This window comes from Simochromis diagramma, unplaced genomic scaffold (genome assembly GCF_900408965.1).
Source record: "Simochromis diagramma unplaced genomic scaffold, fSimDia1.1 OVJJ01000753.1, whole genome shotgun sequence".
Lineage (NCBI taxonomy): Eukaryota > Metazoa > Chordata > Actinopteri > Cichliformes > Cichlidae > Simochromis > Simochromis diagramma.
The window spans coordinates 7,746,093-7,771,029 of record NW_024387523.1 but is presented as its reverse complement, the minus strand read 5'-3'; the positions used below and the strand labels follow the sequence as shown (position 1 = coordinate 7,771,029).

The 24,937-nt window shown below is 42.1% G+C and overlaps 3 protein-coding genes across 4 annotated transcripts; 2 read left to right on the top strand and 1 right to left on the bottom strand.

The window, feature by feature from the left end:
* Positions 1-1,948: 1,948 nt before the first annotated feature.
* LOC120726574 (cytosolic non-specific dipeptidase-like) lies at positions 1,949-12,247 on the bottom strand. Of its 2 annotated transcripts, XM_040020245.1 has the most exons (13): positions 12,079-12,247; positions 11,584-11,661; positions 11,058-11,201; positions 10,778-10,940; positions 6,784-6,872; positions 5,505-5,705; positions 5,305-5,389; positions 5,050-5,210; positions 4,775-4,939; positions 4,345-4,486; positions 3,249-3,396; positions 2,957-3,047; positions 1,949-2,514 (listed from the first exon to the last, which is right to left on the bottom strand). In XM_040020245.1, exons 2-12 carry the CDS (start codon positions 11,641-11,643, stop codon positions 2,981-2,983), a joined length of 1,425 nt encoding a protein of 474 aa, XP_039876179.1. In that variant the 5' UTR covers positions 11,644-11,661; positions 12,079-12,247; the 3' UTR covers positions 1,949-2,514; positions 2,957-2,980. The 2 variants fall into 2 exon arrangements, with proteins under 2 accessions (XP_039876179.1, XP_039876178.1); XM_040020244.1 differs by lacking the exon at positions 1,949-2,514 and having other exon boundaries at positions 2,847-3,047; positions 12,079-12,246.
* A 4,446-nt stretch (positions 12,248-16,693) lies between these two features.
* On the top strand, positions 16,694-19,774 carry LOC120726570 (GTPase IMAP family member 8-like). Its single transcript, XM_040020235.1, has 2 exons — positions 16,694-16,842; positions 17,469-19,774. The coding sequence occupies exons 1-2, from the start codon at positions 16,818-16,820 to the stop codon at positions 19,055-19,057; spliced, it is 1,614 nt and encodes a 537-aa protein (XP_039876169.1). The 5' UTR covers positions 16,694-16,817; the 3' UTR covers positions 19,058-19,774.
* A 125-nt stretch (positions 19,775-19,899) lies between these two features.
* On the top strand, positions 19,900-23,995 carry LOC120726569 (GTPase IMAP family member 8-like). The gene is made up of 2 exons (XM_040020234.1): positions 19,900-20,028; positions 21,609-23,995. Exons 1-2 carry the CDS (start codon positions 20,004-20,006, stop codon positions 23,195-23,197), a joined length of 1,614 nt encoding a protein of 537 aa, XP_039876168.1. The 5' UTR covers positions 19,900-20,003; the 3' UTR covers positions 23,198-23,995.
* The last annotated feature ends 942 nt before the right edge of the window (positions 23,996-24,937 follow it).

Sequence of the window (24,937 nt, the reverse complement as noted above, 5' to 3'; positions counted from 1 at the left end):
TGTGATGTGAAAACAACTACAGCACACTCAGAGCGGATGTTAGTCCGCTCAACAATTTCGTGTTTCGAGTTTGGTGTTCAACACATCAGACACACCTGTGCCTGCAGCTGTTTCAGACTACTGCGATGACGTCATGTTACGTTGCACATGCGGCTGTCACACGGCACGTCAAACTGTGACTATCACCAGTTAACGTGGGTATGTTTCCTAAATTAGCAACAGGTGTTTAACAGCTGACGGAGTGAACAGATGTGTACAGGTAAAGTCGAGGCACAACGCCTTTTGTTATGTTTTAATTTAAATAGTTTTATTGTTGTCTGAAGGTAATATTGATACTACGGTCAGATGAAGCCTCGAAGCTTTCCATCCAATTGGACAAAGGTTTATTTCTCGAGACTTCATGTTCACACAATTCTAACTACCTTGCCTCTCTTTGTTACCATCCAAATACACTTCTCCAATGTCCAAATCACATTCCATTGTCATTGCTGTAGATCCTAGTGGTGTGGATCAGTGATTTTATGTCTCGTTCACTCCTGGAATACAGCTTGCTGTCATTCATGTAGAGGATTTGCTGATGATTTAGCCTTTCTGTAGTTGGTATCCCTAGCCAGTCTTGTCAATGATCTCACTGAGGGGGTTCAGGCCTATATGGAACAGCAGTGCGGACAGACCACCTCTTTGTTAAATTAATTGGTTTGAAGTTGGACTGTTGTTCACCACAACGCCATCAAATTTCTGATGAAGGCGCTTAGGATCCTGTTAATCTTGTATAGTTCAAGGCATTCCAGGATCCAGGTGTGGGGCATTGAGTCATAGGATTTCTGTAGTCAATCCAGGTGATGCACAAGTTGGTGAGCCTGATCTTGCAGTCTCCGGTTACTGTGCTTTCTACCAGTAGCTGGTGTTTCTGCCAATTCCTTTCCGTGCCCTGCTCAAGTATTGAGCCATATGCCTGTTCATCTTAGCCGCTATGATGCCAGACAGGAGCTTCCATATGGTACTGAGGCAGGTCATTGACCGGTAGTTGGATGGGACCAGTCCCTTATGGGGCTCTTTAGGAATCAGGACTGTCCGGCCTTCAGTGAGCCATTTTGGATGTGTCACATCTACTGCTGGTTTATTTGTGCGACCAGACACTCACGGAGTGCAGCCAGTAGGCGTGAATCATGTTCAGTCCTGGTGCTGTCCAACTCTTCATACTGGAGACCTTTTCTTGTATGTCTGCCACAGTGATTGTTACTGGATCCTGTTCAAGGAGGGAGGCTGCTGTGCAGAAGAACACTAAACATGATTTTACCATTAGATCCTGACCTCAAGCGTAACAACTAGGGCCCAGGGTCGATTTTTTTTGGGACCTTAGTGTCACATTGTACAATGAACCCGATCTGAGGTCTAACTTTATTCCTCCTGCCTGGCAGGATTCCTTTTCTCTCTCACTGTCTCCTAACATGCCTTCCCTCTTTCTTCTGTGTCCTTATTTGTCTTTGGCCAACTGTAGCAGTTTCCACAGAAACCCTACTGGCCAACAGCACCAGAGGTGATTGTTGTTAACCCGGGCCTTAAACGATCCGGTATGGAAATCTCATTCTTTATGAGCTGCATTTTTTGATTTGGCCAAGATTTTAGACTCTTCCTGACACAACCATCTCCAATTATCTGGGCTTGGGACTGGTACTAAAAGTACACTGGTTTGTGGAAGCCCCCATGGCTGGGTTGTGCACTTGAAAGAAAAAAGAAAAAAAAGTAGCATATAGTAAAAATCAGTATGTAGCATCAATACACCTTCTGATTAACATCATGGACTGCAATCAGAATACCTGGTGGTATTTTCATCCTTCTCTCAGGAAATGGCATTAACTAAGTTTGTGATATAAACTCACCCAGATTTTGTCATGGGACTGTACTGAACTGAACTCAGGCGCAGAAACCCAAAGCAGAGACAGCAGATGATTTAACAATATTTTATTAGGCTTAAGCACTAGAAACATAGCAAGGACAAAAAGAAACAATAAGACAGAGTTTGACGTGGCATGGCCTGGGAAACGTGGCTAGGGTGAGGGAACGGGGCCTGAGATGCAGAATGGAGCTGAGCAGGGAACTGTCACATTGCAGTAGGGGACACAGAGTGTTGAGATGGGAGTGACGAGAATCCAGGGGAGCCGAGTGGTGTGGCGAGGCTGACCTGAGATCCAGGGTCTTCAGATGGAGTGTGATGGCAGGAGGGCAACCAGGTGAGGCACAGAGTGATTTTCAAAATGATTGCTTGGTATCCTGAGTCCAGAGGTAACGCGCGAGCCAAATTGAATCCAGCAAATGGGTTGATGACAAACTGGCAGTGAATGAACATCAACATGTGGCTTAAATCCTTCTGGCTTGATTGCCTGCAATTGGCTCCAGGTGTGCAGGAGCTGGACTTGGTGGTGGCCCTGCCCAGGGGCGGATCCCAGATAGGTTCAGGAGCCTTATGGAAATTCCAGCCACCCACAGCAGACTATGACAGATTTATCTTTCCTAAAGTAACATAAAGACAACTCATGTCTGAAACCATGGAACAAAAGGGACCACCCTATCAACCACAAGTCTTCATAAACTATCGACACACTCAAATTACAGTATGAATGCAAGACTGATTGAAGTGGTTGTTATGCTGTAATGTGGAAAACGCTAACACAGTAACAGTATTTGGTCACGCTGCTATCACTGATGCCTCAATCACATTTGACAGCTTCTAAATTAACCTTACAAAAATTTTACCCTATTATTGTGGGTTATGATGGTAAGCAGTGCACTGTATCAAAAGTAAATCCTATTACATCATGAAAAGAAAAGAAAAACAACTCAAATAAAGTAACAAAAACATGTTTATTATCAGCAGGGTGTATAAAACCGTTCATTGTGAAAAGTAAATCCACAAAGTTTATGGTCTGATATGGAGGATGAGCATATTTTACACCTGTCATTATGAGAAACCATCAAATCACTCCAGCAGAGAGACCTCATGGAAGTATGCTCCCAGCAGCTTGACTCCCTGAATGTAGTTTGATCTGAAAATGGAGAAATAAAGCCATGATAATAGTTTGTAATTAAAAAACTCACTTTACCTGTGATCACGTTTTAGCACAGAAATAATCTGGAGATGACAAACATGATCCTCTTCTTTTACCACAAGATTTCATCCGTTTTATCAATAGTTCCTACTTGTTCCACATTTCAAAAGAAGTGAAACGGTGTGAGCTGTGACCAACCTGTTGATCTTTTCATTCTGAGAGTGAGCTCCATCATCAGAGGACCCTATAGGAAGTAGCATGACATTACGGCCTGTGGCCTCCTGGAAGGTCAGGGTGACCGGGATGCTGCCGCCCTCGCGAGTCAGATCAGGCTCAACCCCGAACACTACAGCACAGCGAGGAGGATAAGACAATGTGAAACGCAGTCAAAATATGTCATAATAATAATGATAATAATAATATTATTATTATTATTATTATTATTATTATTATTATTATTATTATTATTATCATCATCATCATCATCATCATCATCATCATCATCATTATTATTATTATTATTATTATTAAATCTTTGTTGTCACATCAAAACTGGATATAATTCTATCAGTGGAAATATCTGAAAAATGCCAAAAAATGTTCACAAAAACATGCATTAAACAAAAAAGCTTATAAAGATATGTACAAAAAAAGTTATGTTAAAAAAATTGCTTGTCCTTGTGTTTAATGTCCTGAAACATCTGCCAGGAGCTGAAACATTTCCGCAGGTCCTTCCTCCCTGCAGCTGTCAGACTGTACAATCAGAACTGCTCCCAACAAACATAGATGTTTACATCTGCGCTGTAACTGCAATAAGTTAATTAACCGATTCGCACTACAACCTGGTTTGCCTCTTATCTGTAGTTATTTTTATTTAATTTAATAACTGTACAGTACTCTCTGTATATAGTAACCATTGTCCTTAATGTAAATATGTAAGAAAAATTGTGTATGTTTCTGTTCTGTGACCTGTGTACTGTTTGTTTGTATATGTGTCTTTTTGGCTGCTGTTACAACCAAATTTCCCCTTGTGGGACAATTAAAGGATTATTCTATTCTATTCTATTCTATTCTATTCTAAACATGACGAAATATCTGATTTGTCTTAAAGAAAAAGCATCACAATGTAAGCTGTAATAAAGTCAGTTGTACTATGGCAGGAGAAAGTGTTTTACACTTTTGTAATATAATAAACACACAGCTGATTTCAGCTTCGTAGCAAGATAACAGAAATGGGTGCGGTTGAGTGAACTCCCGCTTTAATCTAACAGCTTTTATCATTAAGTCCCTGTACCAGTCTTTATGGCCTTTCTCCCTGCCATGTAGTGTGGGTGGTTGAAGTCTGAGACCCAGGCTTTGGCCCCGTGGCCCATGTTCACTTTCAGTTTATTGGGGCTTCCCAGTTCAGCAAACTTCTTCTGCAGATGATTGACGACCTTGAAGAGGGAAAGATAACTTAGACTTGTTGAAGCTTTTATGCAGAAACAACCTGAAGCTAATCATGTGGCTACTTCCAAGTGGCCCACAGTCAGTCCAGGCTCAGATTTAAGTACTAAAACTTAACTACATCTCTTTGTCATGTTAATTCAGAGTCAGTTCTAATAAACTCAATATGTGTGAGATACAGAGCGACCTCTGCTACATTGTAACTACTTGATTATAAAACGATGACTTGATTTAGGTGAGTGCTATATGCCATCATTGTGACCTATCACAGTGTTTACCTGCTTCTCCACAACTTTGGGATCCATGTCAGGCACAAGGCGGATGGAAAACTTGCCGATGACCTTGCGAGGAATAACAGTCTTGGCTCCTGCTTCAGAGAAAGCCCCCTCAATACCATGAAGGGAAAGAGAAGGATATCTCCAGCAGTGCATGAGAATTTGCTCCTATGGTGGAAGAAATAATGAAAAATAGGTTCAAAAAGTGTGAATGACCCCACATTATACAGCACATTTCCACCAATGAGTGATGCGAAAAACATAAATAATTTCTTTGCCTTTGTGTCATGCAGCAGCCGTTCAACCCCGCCATCTTTACAGTACTCATCCAAGTCAAAGTCAATCTTCTCGTACAGCTTTTGCTCCTCTGCTGTCAGAGGCGCCACACTGTCATAGATCCCAGGAACCAAAATCTTACCCCTTTTGTCAACCAGGGAGCCTGTGCAGGAAGTCACAAACACATGATTAAAACTCTAAACTGGCGTAAAATAAGGTGTGTGAGACTAAAAATCACAATTATCAGCTTCACTTGCCCATAAGTGCGATGAGGTCGGTCATGGCCTCATGAACAGAGCCACCAAACACCCCTGAGTGCAAGTCCTTTTCAGCGCACTCCACCTTGAAGTTGGAATGTAAAACATTATTTTAAAAAACACAAAAAGCTCAAGTTTGCCCCTCTTAAATTGAAACACTGTCCCCACCCCCCAACAACAATAATCCAACAGGACTTCACCTCAATGAAGAAATAGCAGATTCCTCTCAGACCGTAGGTGATGCAGGGTTTGTTCTTGCCCAGCCAGTCGTTGTCAGAGATGCAGATGTAGTCCACATCTTTAAAGAAAGTGTCCTTTCTAGAAAACACAAGATCATCCAGACCCTCAGATCCAGATTCTTCCATCCCCTCGAAGCAGAATTTGATGTTGATGGGAAGGTCCTGCAACAAGAAGAGAGATACATAAGAAAAAAAATTTAGGCTCATTTTCTAGAGTTGAAATAATCTTTTAACAACCAACAATCTGCCAATCAGTGGTGTACTTTAACACAGCGGTCCCCAACCTTTTTTGCGCCACGGACCGGTTTGTGCCCGACAATATTTTCACTGACCGGCCTTTAAGGTGTCGCGGATAAATACAACAAAATAAAACTAGTACCGGTACCGAAAAAAAGAAGATATATTCATAACACACGTGAAAAGACCCAGGAAAACCGAGTTAATGAAAAAAAAAAACGATAACAAAATAAAATAAAAACCCTGAAAACCATACATTTCGCACCCGAGTCTCAACTCTCGCGGCTCAGTACCGGTCCGTGGCGCGGGGGTTGAAGACCGCTGCTTTAACGCACAAATAGAATAGAATAGAATAGAATAGCACTTTATTGTCATTGTACATGTACAATGAATTTGTGGGTGCTCCACTGAATAAATGTAAATAGTAGACAGCAGGAATGCATGTTTTACATTTCTCAAACTGAGCTAACAAAGCTGAATATGAGTCCAGACTAAGGATTTAATTGATGATCTTAGGTGTGATATTTTTTATGTAGATAAAAATAAATACTGTACATTCACCAGCTGGGATTTACTTTCTCTGACTAAACACCCATTAATGAAATTCCTAACTAAGGATATACTCTAATTTTATAGATAGATAAGGTCACATTTTTGTAAATAGGCTAAAATTATATTTTTAAAATAGTACGAATGACCTGCATATCTTTTTAGAATACAGTGCTGTATAGTAGCTATTCTGCTTTATCATCACTGTACAAAAACGAAAGAAAAACATTAATGACATTTTAGTATCAGTGCACATTTACAGATTCTGAAATATACCATCACACCTCAATATACTCCTGTCAGTAATTTCACTTCAGTGTTTAAACACAGCCAACTTAGCATGTTAAGCCACTTCAGGGTTGTTTTAGGACACACTAAAATATCATATCATCTTTAAACTATCTGAACTTGAAACACCTTTTGTTAGCCAGCTTAAATCTGGCAGTAACTGTACCTTTCCGATCTTCTGATACGCTTCAATGCAGTTAAACCAGGCCAACACTGGACCCTTGTCATCATTAGATCCTCTTCCATAGAGCTTACCTACAAAAAGAAAACTTTATTTCAGTTTCAAGGTTCTAATGAGAAGATAGTGGAGTTGAAAAATGATACTAAGGTTATGTTTATTACGTAGTCAGCAGACGACAGTGCCCCGTTTTAAGCTTGTTTAAATCATGACTAAGATTATGTGTAATGATATGAAATCCTTGTTCATGATACAAAAAATGATCTGCAGCAGGTTTTTGTAAAATGTGACATAAGCAGCACTAACACAGCTGAGGCAGGCAGGAATGAGACAGCGAGAAGAGGATGTGGCATTTTGTGTCAGCTGACTCTCACCAGAAAACACACAAGACTACGCGTGCTCAATTTTGTGGCTCTAAAAAACCCAAACCTCTCCTACCTGTCCCGTCAAAAAAGTTTTTTAAATGCAAACATGTAGGGTAGAGAGGCAAAAATTATTAGGTTACCTTGTGCTACACAGTATTAAAGAGTCTGTAAGATCGTGCACAACAGAGTCAATCTGTGTTGTTTAACACAAAACAAAGAAGCCTTAAAGGGTTAAAATTATTCAGGTGCAGCTTTTGCATTACTGTGTGGAGCATAACAAAGCATAGACACCAATTCAGGAATGCTGCAGTGACTTAGTTATGTGAACAAACAAATGCACAGTCTGTGAAATAAAGGACCAGTCATGACTCACAAGGGAAAGTAAGTAAGTAAAGTAAGTAAAGTAAAATTTTATTTATATAGCACCTTTCAAGATAAAATCACAAAGTGCTTTACAAAGGCAGAAAACAGACATTAAAATCTAAAACGAAACAAAATCAACCAAAAGCAAGTTTAAACAGATACGTTTTTAACTGCTTTTTAAAAGACATGACTGAGTCCACAGATCTCAAACTCAAAGGGAGCGAGTTCCAGAGTCTGGGAGCCACTGATACAAACGCTCTGTCACCTTTTGTTTTTAACCTTGTATGCGGGACAACCAGCAACCCCTGGTCACAAGACCTCAGGGACCTGCTGGGGTGATAAGAAAGAAGAAGATCACTTAAGTAAGTTGGAGCTACACCGTGCAGGGCCCTATAAGTCATGATTATGACCTTAAAATGGACCCTGAACTTGACAGGGAGCCAATACAGCTGAATCAGCAGGGGAGTGGCATGGGAGTATTTGTGATGCTTTATCAGAAGCCTAGCAGCAGCATTCTGAACACCCTGCAGTCGTTCCAGGGAGGCATTACTTAAGCAAGTAAACAAGGAATTACAATAGTCTAAGCGAGATGAAACAAAAACATGAATAATCATTTCCAATTCGGAACGTGACACAATGGGACTCAGTGATATTTCTTAAATGGTAAAAACAAGAGCAAACCAAAGATTTAACATGTGTGTCCAGCGTCAGAGCTGGATCAAATGTAACACCAAGGTTCCTAATGGAGGATTTAATATAAGAAGCAAGAGGGCCTAGATTTTTAACCACGAGGAGAACAAATTTCTCAGGAGCAAAGACAATGACTTCGGTTTTATCAGCATTTAGTTGAAGGTAATTACCAGCCATCCAATCTCTAACGGAATCTAAGCAGGACTGCAAGATTTGGAGCTTAGAAACATCAGGTGGCCTAAAAGAGATATATAGCTGAATATCATCTGCATAACAATGATATGAAATATCAGAGAAAGAGCTAAGAAGTTGCAGAAGAGGGAGTAAATACAACAAAAACAATAACGGTCCCAAGACAGAGCCCTGAGGCACCCCATAGGCAAGAGAGCTGACGGAGGATCTGAACTTAGAGGTAGCCACAGAGAAAGATCGATTTGACAAATAGGATTTAAACCATTTCAATGCGGTACCTGATACACCCACCCAGTGGTTTAATCTATATAACAAAATAAGATGATCAACAATGTCAAAAGCAGAGGTCAGATCCAGCAACATCAAAACAGTGCACTCTCCAGCATCATAATTCATCAAAATATCATTAGACACTCTAAGAAGTGCCGTTTCGGTAGAGTGAGCCTTACGAAAGCCAGATTGAAATTTATCAAGAATGTTATGTTCATCTAGAACAACTGTGAGTTGCTTGGCCACAACCTTTTCTAAAATCTTGGCAATAAAAGGCAATTTTGAGATAGGTCTGTAACTGGAAAGCAAAGAAGGATCAAGTTTAGGCTTTTTTAAAAGTGGGTGAATGACAGCACTTTTACAGTAACCAGGGACCTGACCAGAGAGTAGAGATGCATTAATAATTTTAAGAACACTAGGACCAATAGACTCAAAAACATTTTTAAACAAAGACCCAGATAAAATATCAAGGGGGCAGGAGGATGATCTAATTGAAGTAACCAGCTTCAACAACTCAGGTAAAGACACTGGTGAAAATCTTTCAAATCTGACAGGCTTAAGTAAAATCGGAACAGGCAAATGGTACATGGAGGGAGAGATGTTGCTCCTTACATTGCTAACCTTTTCAACAAAAAAGGAAAGAAAATATTCACAGTCTTCATTCGAAGAAATTGGGACAGCAGCAGAAGCCGGAGCAACAATATCCCTAATAGTGTCAAATAAAACCTTAGGGTTACCTCTGCTCTTAGAGACTAGGTTTGAAAAATAAGCAGCCCTTGCATCACGAATTGAAGCGTTAAAGGAAACTAAAAGGTCTTTTAAATGAAAGAGATGAACCTGTAAACGAGTCTTTCTCCACAAACGCTCAGTTTTACGACAGACAGGCTTTAAACAGCGAATGCTGTAGTTTATCCAGGGCGAGGGTTTTGTAACAGGGGGCTAGTCTAGTTTTAATAGTTTTAATATAACTTCAAGATGAAAGATAAAAAGTTACTGAATTCCTTTAAAAATTGACCGTTAGGTCCAGGTGGACAATAAACTACAGCACAGTAACACGGATCTTTAATTCCAATTTTAACCAGCTGTAGTTCGAACGTTGACATTTTTTCAACCATCAATGAGCGACAGTGAAACCAGTTTCGATACACCACAGCCAGTCCTCCGCCACGACCAGAAGTCTGCGGCCGACTGACAAAGGAGTACCCGCCCGGGCAAAGTTCGATAAGGGAAGAATAGTCACCATCACGCTGGCGGGGTTCAGTTAAAAATAATAAGTCCAGTTTTTTGGAAAGAATAAGATCATTCAATAAGAACGTTTTATTTGTCATAGATCGGGCATTGAGAAACGCCACGCTCAACAATTAATAAGTCAAAACATTACCAACACTGACCCATTTTAGGGGGCGTAAAAACTGGGGGTTCGATCACTTGAGCCTTTTTGCCTTTTCACTTGCAGAGTCTGTTTCACCATTCTGTCATGTGACCTGCTGAGGTTACCTGAGGCAAGGTGTGAGTGGAGGTTGAAGTGCCCGAATAGGATCTCAAGTGTAGGTGGCTGACAGCTGGTGTTCTAATCCACCACCTCCGTTCAACGATGGTCTTTCACAGTAACAACCTTTGCACAATCTTGGAACCTTTGCTAAATGGAAGTGTTCAGGCAAGGTCTCAACCTTAAACTCATATGATGGTAATGGCCCACATCTTGTTTTCTTCACATCTTGGCTAATGTGATGACTCGCATGATCAACAACCCTCAGAACCTCCTGAGAAAAACTATTAGGGGTTAAATACCTGAGACACAACCATTTGTTTTAGAACTGAAAAAATCTCTTGGATGAGAATTTAAAACTTAAAGAAGGCCAACAGTCTTCTTTTTTCAAGCTCTCAATATACTTCTGTGGCTTGTTTTGTGTTTCTTATCTTTACCTGTTAAAAATACATTCACCCAGTGTTCCCAGTCTACATAGTTAAGCTTGTTGATAGCATGTTTTCTCTTAGTTATGCTACCTTACAGGATTCGCACACCTCACTCTACACATCCTAATCCTGCATTACCTACCTGTTGATTGGATTTGGATTTGTTTTCAGTATTCTCCTCTTACCGTCTTTCTCCACCAGAGTAAAAGGCTCTGTGTCCCAGCCGTCACTGATGTTTGCTGGCTGAACATCAAGGTGCCCGTAAATACACACCGTCTTCTTTGCTGGGTCTGATCCTAACTGCCCCAGAATGATAGGAGGCAGGGGGATCTCCTCTCCCGAGGGAAGCTGCGTGAATGAAACTTAATCTGAGTGACCATTTAAAAACAAGGTCCATTTATGGTGAAATTTAAGAAAAGAAAGATCATGCAATATGCAAATCATTAACCCATTAAGAAAAGTAACCTTCTGCTTGCCAACGTCCACCAACTCCACAGTCCCTCCCAGCTTCTTGATGTCCTTGGCTGCCATCTCCATCATTTTTTTGATCTCCCCGCGCTTCTCAGGCAAAGCAGAAACACTCTGGACACCCACCCACTCAGCCAGGCGCTGAGGACAATTATAAACAAGTAATTTAAAGAAATTAAATTAAAAATGGGTTTTTTATACCTTTTATAATTTTTTCTTTTCTTTTCTTTTCTTCTTACTATTTCATGCAGTTAATTATTGCACAAGAATGAGCCAATGTGAGTGATTTTTAGGACATCAGACCCACAAAATTTAACTCAAGCAGCAGTTATAATATCACTGAAACTTATCAGGAAAACTGGTTTTACAGCTGGAACCGTACTATAATCCCAGTTTAAGTGAATGAGTTGCAAATCTGTCCTGTTTTTAGTTAGCTCAATAAGCCATTAAATCAAGTGACAATCACACAAAAAACTGAATGATTAAGCAGCTGCACTATATAGTTTTTCCTGAGTGATCTTACCTGCACATACAGGTCCTGGTGGTCATCCACATACTTGAAAAGTTCAGTGAGATGAGACATTTTTGGTAGTGATGGGAGCTGAGGGTTAAACGAGCAGACTGGTGTGAGTCTACGTCTGGGTTTGTGCAATCTTATGAGAGGACAAATCCTTCATGCACGCATGCACTTCACGTAAATGATGAGATTTCCAGCCAAACTCGTTTCGCTTCATAATTTTGCAGAACTATAGCTGCAGTCGATTGGAGCTGCAGGCTTTCAGAACAAAACAGTGAGAAAAAAGCCAACACGTATAAGGCTTACATTACAAAGCTTTGCCATAAAATGACAATAAAAGAGAATTCTCATTTTAGATCTGCACAGAGGTTAAATATGGAATTTATTTTTTTTAGTTTTATTTGGGTAAAATGTCATTTAATTGTGTGAAGAAAGCCATAAATGACGATCAAAGTGTGTCATGCTGAGTGAGAATCTGAAAATAAAAAATGAAATACTCACATCGTAATTTTCCACAGGTGTGCACTGAATGCCAACAATGGCAAGTGAAGTGAAAGTATCTTGAGTGTAATCGCTAAGCAAAGCGAAAGCAAATGAGGTAGGTAACACTCCATAGCTGAGACCTTATCTAGCCCTCTTTGACAAATACGTTTCCTGGGCATGTCTGAACTGAAGGGAACAATTAAAATCTACCTGTCCCATAAAACAGACTTACTTTGTTTTTATTCCGGTGTTTCAGATTAACTGGTGTCACAGATTGACTACTGTTGGTCGAAGATATGTGTGCTAGACTTGCTTTTCAGGAGCCGCTAACAAACCAGGAGAACGCAGTCAATATTTCGTCTTTAAACATGCATTCGTGTGCTTGTTGTTTTTGTTTTGTTTTGTTTTGTTTTAGATTTGAAAAAAAGAGTAAAGAGCACGTGATTTTATCGGGAGACGCTAAACCCCAAAGAACAGGCTGAAGGTGTCTGCGCTGATAAGTTAAAGCAGTGGTTCCCAAACTTCTTCTGCTAGGGCCCCCTTTAAAACTTAAAGAAGGCCAGCAGCATTTTTGTTCGTGTTTTTAAGACCCTTCTGTGACTTGTTTTGTGTTTCTTATCTTTGCCTGTTAAAAATACATTCACCCAGTGTTCCTAGTCTACAAGAAAATCTTGCCCCCCTGTAAAAAATTACAGGCTGCAATAAAATAAACCACTAAACTAACCATCTTTAACGTTTAATTATTTTATTTTACGTGCCCCCTCCACTTTCAGAACCACTGGGTTAAAGTGTTTGATAAATACTCTTACTGCCTTTGTTATTATTCCCACACACTTTTGTGTGATATAAAAAAAAAACACTACAGCACACTCAGAATGGATGTTAGACTGCTCAACAATTTCGTGTTTTGAGTTTGGTGTTTAACGCATCAGACACACCTCTGCCTGCAGCTGTCAATGTTTTCAGACTACTGCGTTGACGTCATGTTACATTGAGCATACGGCTGTCACACGGCACATCAAACTGTGACTATCACCAGTTAACGTGGGTGTGTTGGCTCCTGATTTATGTTGCAGAAACAGAGATTAAAGATCAGGCACAACACCTTTTGTTATGTTTTTATTAAAATAGTTTTATTGTTGTCTGAAGATAATATTGATACTACTGATGGTCAGATGAAGCCTCGAAGCTTTCTGTCCAATTGGTTAAAAACAAGGTTTCATTTCTCGAGACTTTATGTTCACACAACCCCACACCCCCTGCTGGTCAAAACCTTTATTGTCATTTCAACTATTTATCTTTACTCTTAGCTGTCTTACACCAGTGTCGGTGAGAATAATTATAGCCAAGTATAGAAATAAAAAACACTTTAATAATCTAATCCTTCTGTGCGTATGGTTCATTCATTTATTAATCTAGTAAGATCTTGGGTGTTGTTCCTGGGATCTGCTAGAGCCACTCACCCAGCTTGGGGGTCTGTTGCCTTCACCTTCAACCTGGACAGTGGTTTTGACACTCACTAGTCCTCAGTGTCCTTCCTTCCACTTAGCGTACTGTTTCATGGTGCTGGGTTTGGGGTGAAATCCCACATGCATGCTCAGGAGCTTCCTTTTCTTGATGTTAGTTGCTTCTGTCTCCTTCTTTGGTCAGCTTATTATCCTAGCAGGGTATCTGATCACCGGTAGAGCGTAGGTGTTAATTGCCCGGACATTCTTCTACCCATTCAGCTGACTTTTCAGGACTTGCCTTACTATGTGGATGTCCCAGGTACCTATAGCTGTCCTCGATGTCTGCAATGTTGCCTTCTGGTTGTATAATCCCCTCAGTTCTAACCGCCTTCCCTCTCTTTGTTACCATCCAAATACACTTCTCCAATGTCATTGCTGTAGATCATAGTAGTGTGGGTCAGTGAATCGATGTGTCGTTCACTCCTGGTATACAGCTTGCTGTCATTCATGTAGAGGATTTGCTGATGATTACGCCTTTCTGTAGTTGGTTTCCCTAGCCAGTCTTGTCAATGATCTCACTGAGGGGGTTCAGGCCTATGTGGAACAGCAGTACGGAAGACCACCTCCTTGTTAAATTGATTGGCTTGAAGTTGGACTGATGTTCACCACAACGCCATCAAATTTCTGATGAAGGCTCTTAGGATCCTGTTGATCTTGTATAGCTCAAGGCATTCCAGGATCCAGGTGTGCTTTCTATCAGTAGATGGTGTTTTACCCCTCTGGTGTTTCTGCCCATTCCTTTCCGTGCCAAGTATTGAGCCATATGCCTGTTCATCTTAGCCGCTATGATGCCAGACAGAAGCTTCCATTTGGCACTGAGGCAGGTCTTTGACTGGTAGTTGGATGGGACCAGTCCCTTATGGTGATCCTTAGGAATCAGGACTGTCCGGCCTTCAGTGAGCCATTTTGGATGTGTCACATCTACTAGCTACTGGTTCATTTGTGAAGCCAGACACTCATGGAGTGCAGCCAGTAGGTGTGAATCATGTTTGGTCTTGGTGTTTTCCAACTCTTCATACTGAAGACATTTTCTTAGATATCTGCCACAGTGATTGTTACTGGATCCTGTTCAGGGGTCGACATTTAGATCCACTGTGGAGGTAAACACAGACAACACAAGAGCTCTCGATTGTCTCGATCCTTGTTTATTACTCATCACCACACAACTGAATACGTTTCCCTCCAAAACACAGGAACAACACTTCCTGAGAACTGGGTGTGAGTGGAGCCCTCCAGTGGTCCACCACTGAGCGTCATGCCTGATGAAAACAAACTGTGAAGAGTCCAACGACCTTGGATCAAATGTGTCGGGCAGACAATGGTGCACTGGGCCAGGAACAGAAAACGAGTCTCTTGGGGGATGGAGAGACAGCACAGAGGGATTGAAGCACGGGTGTGGACTCTCGGGCAAGAATTCCCTGGGGACCTGGAGGGGCTGACCAAGTTCAGCCGGGGAAACCCCGAGGTCTTCTTTAACCGCGCAGCGCAACCCCAGTAAAACCCACAGAAGACGGTCAACCCAGTTGCCATCTGTGAGAGAAGCACGGAGCGCGGCCTTAAGCGACCGGTGGAAACGCTCGCACATCCCGTTGGCCTGCGGGTGGTACGCAGTTGTTCGGTGGACCTTGATTCCCAGGCCGTCACCCATGGCAGACCAAAGCTCTGAAACAAACTGGGGGCCCCTGTCTGAAGTGATGTCGGCGGGGGGACCGAAACACGAAACCCACATTGACAAAAATGCCCTGGCCACCGCTGCTGCTGTAGTGGACGCCAGAGGCACTGCCTCGGGCCAGCAGGTTGTGCGGTCCACTAAAGTCAAAAGGTGCGTGAAACCTTCTGACTGCAACAGAGGACCAACCAGATCACATGCACATGATCAAAACGCCTCCCTGGGGCGTGGGATGAGCGCTGCTGCCCAGTCTTTCACCGATTTACAAAGGCCCAGCGAAACAAACCTAGAGCTGACCAGCTTGACCGAGGCCTAGACCCCTTGGATGAGAGAGGGCGTGTACTGAGTCGAAAACGCCACGTCTGACACGTCGGTGTTCAACGCAATCTCCGCCGATGGAAACGGGTGGGCCAGCAGGGCGGCGTTAGCCAGCGCGGCCTTGGCCCCAGAAAATGGCTGGATGCGTTCAGGGAGCCAATCAATGGGAGTCCTTAGCTGTTTTACCCTTCAAGGCAGCACAGAGTGGCTGCAGCAGGTGCGCAGCTCTGGGGAAAAAGTGGTTGTAGAAATTGACCATCCCTGAGAACTCCTGCAGCGCTTTAACCGACGTGGGACGTGGAAAAGCCAAAACGGCCCGGACCTTGTCTGGCAACGGAACCACACCGTCAGCGGAAATGCAGTGGCCCATGAAATCCAGAACCGGCAACTCCAACTGGCACTTGGAAGGGTTGACGATCAGGCCGTGATCGTGGAAAGTGCAGGTAGCCAAGAAAATACGATCCACTTCCTCAACCAGGGAGCGATAATCCTTCACGCCCAGAAGCAGAGAGTTGGTGAGGCCGGTTCTCACGGCCACTGGCAGCTGTCGGAGGAAGATGTGGGCGAAGAGCAATCCCCCGTCGTCCGGTCCGAGAAAAGATAGCATGTGCTCCATCAGTTCGAGAGCCGTACTGCCAACCAGGCCTGAGAAGGAGAGGAGCTTCTCGGCTCTCTCTGCGTCGGAGAGGGCATAGCGCTGAAGAAACAGCTCCTTAAGGGCGCCGTATTTCCCTTGGGTGGGTGGGTCCCGGAGGAGAGTCATCACACGACGGGTGGCTAGCAGGTCGAGAGGCCACCACATGGTGATATTTCGTGAATACTTTTCTCTCCAAAACACAGCAACAACACTTCCTGAGAACTGGGTGTGAGTGGAGCCCTCCAGTGGTCCACCACAGTGTATGCTTTTGCTTCCCTGCAAGTAAAACAAACGCAGTAAAGCCTGCTGCTCTGTGTGTCTCACGTCTGCACGCAGATCTGTAACGGCAGCAGAAACATGACTGTTAATAACAAAATTTGTGCCTTGCTGCATGCACACTACAGAAGTGATGTACAACAGACAGATTGCACTAAACACAGACGATATCACAAAATTACACATCTGTTGACATATAACCAGCAAGTATCTGCTTCTTTTTCGTCCTATTAAAATGTCACTCATTCAAAGGGAAGGCGTTAACAGCAGACTCAGACCATGGGGTAATAAAGAGGAAACTATTCAGCAGAGACAGAAACCACACATCAACTGCCTGTAAAAGACGAACATGGCCAGCAAATACAAGCGACTCGGCAAGTACATTTAAAAAGAGCAATCTATAATATTAGTGTTAATTAAACAGTAATAGAACTCAACACTCACTTTATCTTTCTCAGGTTTTATCTTTATTTGATCTATTCCTCTCACTGGTTTCCTTTGTTTTTACAATAGTTGACGTTTTTGTGTAGTTGTTATTGTAAAGCAGATTGTACAATATGATCTAAATACATGAGCACAATGACCGACGTAAACATTAATCAACCAATGGTTAAAAAAAATCCTTGATGGGAGCAGTTTGTGGATGACACGAGAAGTAAACACAATTTTAACACTTTTGACAGAAAAACAAAGGGCAGGTTTCGGTTTCGGTTTTTTGTAGCTTCTTCTGTTTTCTTGCTTGTGGCTTTTGTTTCATTGATTGACATACCCACAACCACTGTGCAGCAGTCACACACTGTTCTTTACATTAAACCCAATACAGTGCAGCAAACTAACCCGTTTATCCTGCACAAACCTGCAGAGGATTCTCATGCAGAGACAAACATACAAAAAAATCTGAAATCAGGAAGGAGCTCAAACACTTTTTCACACTGTTTATTTGGTTTTACTGATGTTAACACAGTTGCTGATGTTAAAATTTGCTAATTTCTTTAAACAGAGTCAGAAGAACCACAAAAGAAGCATACAAAAGAGAAACCAGAGCTCAGGATGGTGCTTGTTGGAAAAACTGGATCTGGAAAAAGTGCATCAGGAAACACCATCTTAGGAAGAAAGGGTGCTTTTGAATCTAGATCATCTTCAAGCTCGGTAACTTCAGTGTGTCAGAAGGAAACAGGAGAGTTTGAAGGTCAAAAACTGGCTGTGGTCGATACTCCCGGTCTGTTTGATAATGTTAAAACTGAAGAGGAAATGAAGACAGAGATCAGGAGAATCATCTCCTTTGCTGCTCCTGGTCCTCATGTGTTCCTGGTTGTGATCTGTGTGGACAGATTTACAGACGAACAACGAGAAACAGTGAGAATCCTTCAGCAGATGTTTGGAGTATGTGTAGCAGACTACACCATGGCCTTGTTCACACGTGGAGATAACCTGGAGCATGGTGGAGTCACCATAGAACAATTCATCAGGGAAAATCGAGCTCTCCAAGACTTCATCCATCAGTGTGGAGGAGGATATCATGTTTTTAACAACCGAGATGATGACAATCCCTCTCAGGTCAGAGAGCTGCTGAGGAAGATCAACACTATGGTTCAGGGAAACGAACGAAGCTGCTACACCAATGAGATGTTCGGAGAGGCTAAGGAGTCCATGAGAAAAGCTGAAAAAGACTTCAGGATTGTTGTTGTTGGGAAAACTGGAGCTGGGAAGAGTTCATCGGGAAACACCATCCTGGGAGGAAAAGCCTTTAAAACAGCATCAGCTTCATCCCCTGCCTCAGTGACGTCAAAGTGTCAGCAGGAAGCAGCTCTGTTTGATTTTCAAACCCTGGCTGTCGTTGATACTCCAGGCCTGTTTCACTCTGTGTTTACCTTAGGCCAGGTGAACACGGAGATCAATAGATGCATCTCACTGGCTGCTCCTGGTCCTCATGTGTTCCTGGTTGTGATCCAGCCAAACATATTTATAGATGAAGAACAAAAAACCCTGAGAATCCTTCAGGAGGTGTTTGGAGATGAAGCCGTTCGTTACACCATGGTGTTGTTCACACATGTAGATCTGAATGCCTCCATAGAAGAACTCATCACTAAGACTCCAGCTCTTCGTGAATTCATCCGTCAGTGTGGAGGACGATATCATGTTTTTAACAACAATAGCAGAGATCCTGCTCAGGTCAGAGAGCTGCTGGAGAAGATCAGACTAATGGTTCAGAGAAACGGAGGAAGCTACTACACCAACAAGATGTTTGAAAAGGCAGAGAGCGCTATAACCAAAGAGATGGAACAACTTCAGAAGAAAAACCCTGGGCTGATGGCCACTGAAGCAAGATATGAAGCAGAGAGAAAAAACAAGTTTATCTGGGGCAGCTGGGTTGGTGCTGTTGCTGGAGCTGCTGCTGGACTCAGTGCTGGAGCTGCTGCTGGAGTCAGTACTGCGATTGCGACCGAGCTTGCTATTGGAGCTATTGTGGGAGCTGCAGCTTGTCCAGTAGGAGTGCTGGTTGGAGCTGGACTGGGTGTGGCAGCTGGAGCTGCACTGGATCGTACTACTGCTGCTAAAGTGAGGAAGCAGGCGTGTACTACACAGTGACAAATACTCACTCAGCAGCAGCTCGTTCACATCATCAAGACAATATTCACAAGTCCTTCTCATTATTCTCATTTTTATTATCTTATTTACTTTTCATTGGATTAAATTAAAACAAATTATTAATTATTGATCATGTTAGTTGTTGGAGTGATATTTTGTGATGGTCATTTGTACTTAGAAACATAGCATCAATAATGTTTAGAAGTATATAATCGATTGCATATTGATAGAATGTCTCATCTATCTATAGTCTGCAAAGACTCTGTGTGCGTTCCAAAGTGCTCTGGCATACACACACATCCTAAGGTCACGAGAGGTCGTACCTTCTCTTCCTGATTTATGGTATAGGAGGACACCTACTCTGTATCTGTTTAAGTATAAGAGCCCTTTATTTAGGTGAACCGTTGGACTCCTAGCACCAGCTTTGGGGAGTTGTTCGCAGGGTCATATTTTCACACACACACACACACACACACACACACCTACACACAGACGAGGTACTCTTTGTTCACATATATGCCTGGTTGAGATGTCACATGTTAATGAGACTATGCATATTTATGTAACCACAATAAAGAGCAGTGCTACGGGGAAGCTGACTGAGAGTGACTGGGGTTCGAGCGGCAGGAACAGCGCACAGTGTATGCTTTTGCTTCCCTGCAAGTAAAACAAACGCAGTGAAGCCTGCTGCTCTGTGTGTCTCACTTTTTTTTTTCTCACCGAGTCTGCACGCAGATCTGTAACAGCAGCGGAAACATGACTGTTGATAACAAGATTTGTGCCTTGCTGCATGCATGCTACAGAAGTGATGTACCACAGACAGAGCACAGACCACATCACTCATTCAAAGGGGGGCGTTAACAGCAGACTCAGATCATGGGGTAATAAAGAGGAAACTATTCAGCAGAGACAGAAACCATACATCAACTGCCTGTAAAAGACGAACATGGCCAGCAAATACAAGCGACTCGGCAAGTACATTTAAAAAGAGCAATCTATAATATTAGTGTTAATTAAACAGTAATAGAACTCAACACTCACTTTATCTTTCTTAGGTTTTATCTTTATTTGATCTATTCCTCTCACTGGTTTCCTTTGTTTTTACAATAGTTGACATTTTTGTGTAGTTGTTATTGTAAAGCAGATTGTACAATATGATCTAAATACATGAGCAAAATGACCGACGTAAACATTAATCGACCAATGGTTAAAAAAAACCTTGATGGGAGCAGTTTGTGGATGACACGAGAAGTAAACACAATTTTAACACTTTTGACAGAAAAACAAAGGGCAGGTTTCGGTTTTTGTAGCTTCTTCTGTTTTCTTGTTTGTGGCTTTTGTTTCATTGATTGACATGTAGAGAGAGGAAGTACAGTGCAGGAAACATCTGTAGCTTCTCTTATCATCAGTAGATTAATGCTTAAATGATCAGATCAACTTTTCTGCCAAGGAAACATGGTGTTTTTTTAGTGACAGATGTAGCAGCTCCATTTCCTGAATCACTTCGTTGTACAATAAATTACGTATATTTAATGAGGTCACAGAAAACGTTTACCTTGATACTGTAAGTAATGTAAAAAAAAAAAAAGATGTCAGTGGGAAGGCCACACGAGCCTCGCTCTTCTTCAACCACTCTTTGCCTTTTTCATCTTACCTCTCATAGCACATGATCAAAAATGGATCGACAACCATTTTAAGGTCCAACTAGACATTGTCTCCAAACGTCTCAGGGATCATCCAGATGTTTTCTGTCCAAACTGAGACGAGCCTTTATGTTCCTTTTGGTCTGTAGTGCTTTTCTCCTTGAACTCTGCCATGGAGGCCATTTTTGCCCAGTTTCTTTCTCATTGCTGAATCATGACCTTAGCTGAGACGTGAACCCTGCAGGTCTTTTACGTTGTTCTGGGTTCTTCTGTGACCTCCTGGATGAGTCATTGGGGTACTCTTGGAGTAATTTTGGTCTAAACAGGATAATGTGCACAGGGTTAAAGTGGATTCAGCAGGTGGAGGAACCCTAAAATCAGCTGTAAGGTCTCAGTGTGGGTAAAAGAATCAAACTCTCAAACTCAATAATTTCTATTGAGCACTCCAGTAGATGTTCTTAGTGTACAGGCTGTGATCAGCTGACCTGCTGCTCTTCGTGCATGCACACACCAGATGTAAAATAAAATGTTTCATAAGTTGTCCTGGTTGATTCCTCTACACTGACAGAGCACTGTTAATGCTGTCTGATTTCTAGATGGTATGAAGTTGGTATGAAGGTGAATTTCAGTCAATGAATCTCTGCTACGCTTGATGTAAGCTAACTGTGACCATGAACCCACAACCACTGTGCAGCAGTCACACACTGTTCTTTACATTAAACCCAATACAGTGCAGCAAACTAACCCGTTTATCCTGCACAAACCTGCAGAGGATTCTCATGCAGAGACAAACATACAAAAAAATCTGAAATCAGGAAGGAGCTCAAACACTTTTTCACACTGTTTATTTGGTTTTACTGATGTTAACACAGTTGCTGATGTTAAAATTTGCTAATTTCTTTAAACAGAGTCAGAAGAACCACAAAAGAAGCATACAAAAGAGAAACCAGAGCTCAGGATGGTGCTTGTTGGAAAAACTGGATCTGGAAAAAGTGCATCAGGAAACACCATCTTAGGAAGAAAGGGTGCTTTTGAATCTAGATCATCTTCAAGCTCGGTAACTTCAGTGTGTCAGAAGGAAACAGGAGAGTTTGAAGGTCAAAAACTGGCTGTGGTCGATACTCCCGGTCTGTTTGATAATGTTAAACCTGAAGAGAGAGTGAAGACAGAGATCAGGAGATCCATCTCCTTTGCTGCTCCTGGTCCTCATGTGTTCCTGGTTGTGATCTGTGTGAGCAGATTTACAGACGAACAACGAGAAACAGTGAGAATCCTTCAGCAGATGTTTGGAGTACACTTAGCAGACTACACCATGGCCTTGTTCACACGTGGAGATAACCTGGAGCATGATGGAGTCACCATAGAACAATTCATCAGGGACAATCGAGCTCTCCAAGACTTCATCCATCAGTGTGGAGGAGGATATCATGTTTTTAACAACCGAGATGATGACAATCCCTCTCAGGTCAGAGAGCTGCTGAGGAAGATCAACACTATGGTTCAGGGAAACGAACGAAGCTGCTACACCAATGAGATGTTCGAAGAGGCTAAAGAGTCCATGAGAAAAGCTGAAAAAGACTTCAGGATTGTTGTTGTTGGGAAAACTGGAGCTGGGAAGAGTTCATCGGGAAACACCATCCTGGGAGGAAAAGCCTTTAAAACAGCATCAGCTTCATCCCCTGCCTCAGTGACGTCAAAGTGTCAGCAGGAAGCAGCTCTGTTTGATTTTCAAACCCTGGCTGTCGTTGATACTCCAGGCCTGTTTCACTCTGTGTTTACCTTAGGCCAGGTGAACACGGAGATCAATAGATGCATCTCACTGGCTGCTCCTGGTCCTCATGTGTTCCTGGTTGTGATCCAGCCAAACATATTTATAGATGAAGAACAAAAAACCCTGAGAATCCTTCAGGAGGTGTTTGGAGATGAAGCCGTTCGTTACACCATGGTGTTGTTCACACATGTAGATCTGAATGTCTCCATAGAAGAATTCATCACTAAGACTCCAGCTCTTCGTGAATTCGTCCGTCAGTGTGGAGGACGATATCATGTTTTTAACAACAATAGCAGAGATCCTGCTCAGGTCAGAGAGCTGCTGGAGAAGATCAGACTAATGGTTCAGAGAAACGGAGGAAGCTACTACACCAACAAGATGTTTGAAAAGGCAGAGAGCGCTATAACCAAAGAGATGGAACAACTTCAGAAGAAAAACCCTGGGCTGATGGCCACTGAAGCAAGATATGAAGCAGAGAGAAAAAACAAGTTTCTCCAGGGCAGCTGGGTTGGTGCTGTTGCTGGAGCTGCTGCTGGACTCGGTGCTGGAGCTGCTGCTGGAGTCAGTACTGCGATTACGACCCAGCTTGTTGTTGGAGCTATTGTGGGAGCTGCAGCTTGTCCAGTAGGAGTGCTGGTTGGAGCTGGACTGGGTGTGGCAGCTGGAGTTGCACTGGATCGTACTACTGCTGCTAAAGTGAGGAAGCAGGCGTGTACTACACAGTGACAAATACTCCCTCAGCAGCAGCTCGTTCACATCATCAAAACAATATTCACAAGTCCTTCTCATTATTCTCATTTTTATTTTCTTATTTACTTTTCATTGGATTAAATTAAAACAAATTATTAATTATTGATCATGTTAGTTGTTGGAGTGATATTTTGTGATGGTCATTTGTACTTAGAAACATAGCATCAATAATGTTTAGAAGTATATAATCGATTGCATATTGATAGAATGTCTCATCTATCTATAGTCTGCAAAGACTCTGTGTGCGTTCCAAAGTGCTCTGGCATACACACACATCCTAAGGTCACGAGAGGTCGTACCTTCTCTTCCTGATTTATGGTATAGGAGGACACCTACTCTGTATCTGTTTAAGTATAAGAGCCCTTTATTTAGGTGAACCGTTGGACTCCTAGCACCAGCTTTGGGGAGTTGTTCGCAGGGTCATATTTTCACACACACACACACACACACACACGAGGTACTCTTTGTTCACATATATGCCTGGTTGAGATGTCACATGTTAATGAGACTATGTATATTTATGTAACCACAATAAAGAGCAGTGCTACGGGGAAGCTGACTGAGAGTGACTGGGGTTCGAGCGGCAGGAACAGCGCTCGTCTTGGTCATCTCCCTCGTGCACAAGATCACACAAAGAGCTCTGGTGACTTGCGTCTTGCTTTCACCATTGTAGTAGAATTGTCTCGGCTGTTCCAGCAATAGGTTTATGCCGAGATAAATCTAACATTAGTTGTGGCACTTTCTTGAATCTGTCTCTCTCAGATGATGTAGAGCGTGTTTTTTATATATATATATATATATATATATATATATATATATATGAATGATGTGTGTGTGTATGTGTGTGCCACACAATGCTCAGTTACATTGGTGGGAACTAGCACGTTAGCGCAGTTAGCTTGTTAACATGTTGGCCGTCCAGCCCCACGCACGGGGCGATCCGCGGTAGCTCGTTAACAGAGATTTGCAGTGTTGTGGCGTTAACGTTATTTCAACGAGATTAACGCTGACAGCACTAGTGGGAACACAACGAATATGACTGCACATTTACTCCGACATCATCCTAGTGCAAAGACAAGTGGAAGCAGACAAAAACAACAAGCAGGCATGCTACAAACTTGACCCGAGTCATTTAGACAGCCGTTAGCACATGATTCTCCTTATGGGGACCTGATATGTTTAATATGCTGCTGAGAATATAGCCCAGAAGAAGCGTATAGTATAGCTATTATTTTGGAAAGAGACATTTCTCTGTAATAAACTCTTTTCCAAAGATGAGTGATTTCTTGATCAGACAGATTTTATTACTTTGTTTCAGCAACATTACATTTAAAAACTGTACTTTTGAGTTAAAATATATATTTATAACTTTAATAAATGACAAATTAAAAAGGCATGAACATGTTTTTTGTATCGAAAAAAAATATCGAACCGTGACACCAAAGTATCGAACCGAACCATGAATTGTGTATCGTTGCACCCCTAATTTTTTTTTTATATATATATATATATACATATACACACACACACACACACACATACACACACACACACCATCCTAGTGCAATGGTCACACACTCTGCCAATCAGAAAGAAAGTAGGAGTGAAGGGAGGTGAAGCAGCTTGTTTCAGCCAGCGTATGAAGCAAGTTTTATTATAAAATAAATAAAGATTGGGTTACTTTGGAGTGACTGTGCATGAATCACACTTTAAAAC

Excerpts from the sequence above, each read along its gene's own strand:
- LOC120726574 (XM_040020245.1), bottom strand. The coding sequence starts at position 11,643 with ATGTCTCATCTCACTGAACTTTTCAAGTATGTGGATGACCACCAGGAC. Across the intron at positions 5,211-5,304 it reads CGACCTCATCGCACTTATGG|GCTCCCTGGTTGACAAAAGG; the intron begins GCAAGTGAAGCT and ends CTTCCTGCACAG. Across the intron at positions 4,487-4,774 it reads CCAAAGTTGTGGAGAAGCAG|GTCGTCAATCATCTGCAGAA; the intron begins GTAAACACTGTG and ends TCCCTCTTCAAG.
- LOC120726570 (XM_040020235.1), top strand. The coding sequence starts at position 16,818 with ATGGCCAGCAAATACAAGCGACTCG. Across the intron at positions 16,843-17,468 it reads CAGCAAATACAAGCGACTCG|AGTCAGAAGAACCACAAAAG; the intron begins GCAAGTACATTT and ends TTCTTTAAACAG.
- LOC120726569 (XM_040020234.1), top strand. The coding sequence starts at position 20,004 with ATGGCCAGCAAATACAAGCGACTCG. Across the intron at positions 20,029-21,608 it reads CAGCAAATACAAGCGACTCG|AGTCAGAAGAACCACAAAAG; the intron begins GCAAGTACATTT and ends TTCTTTAAACAG.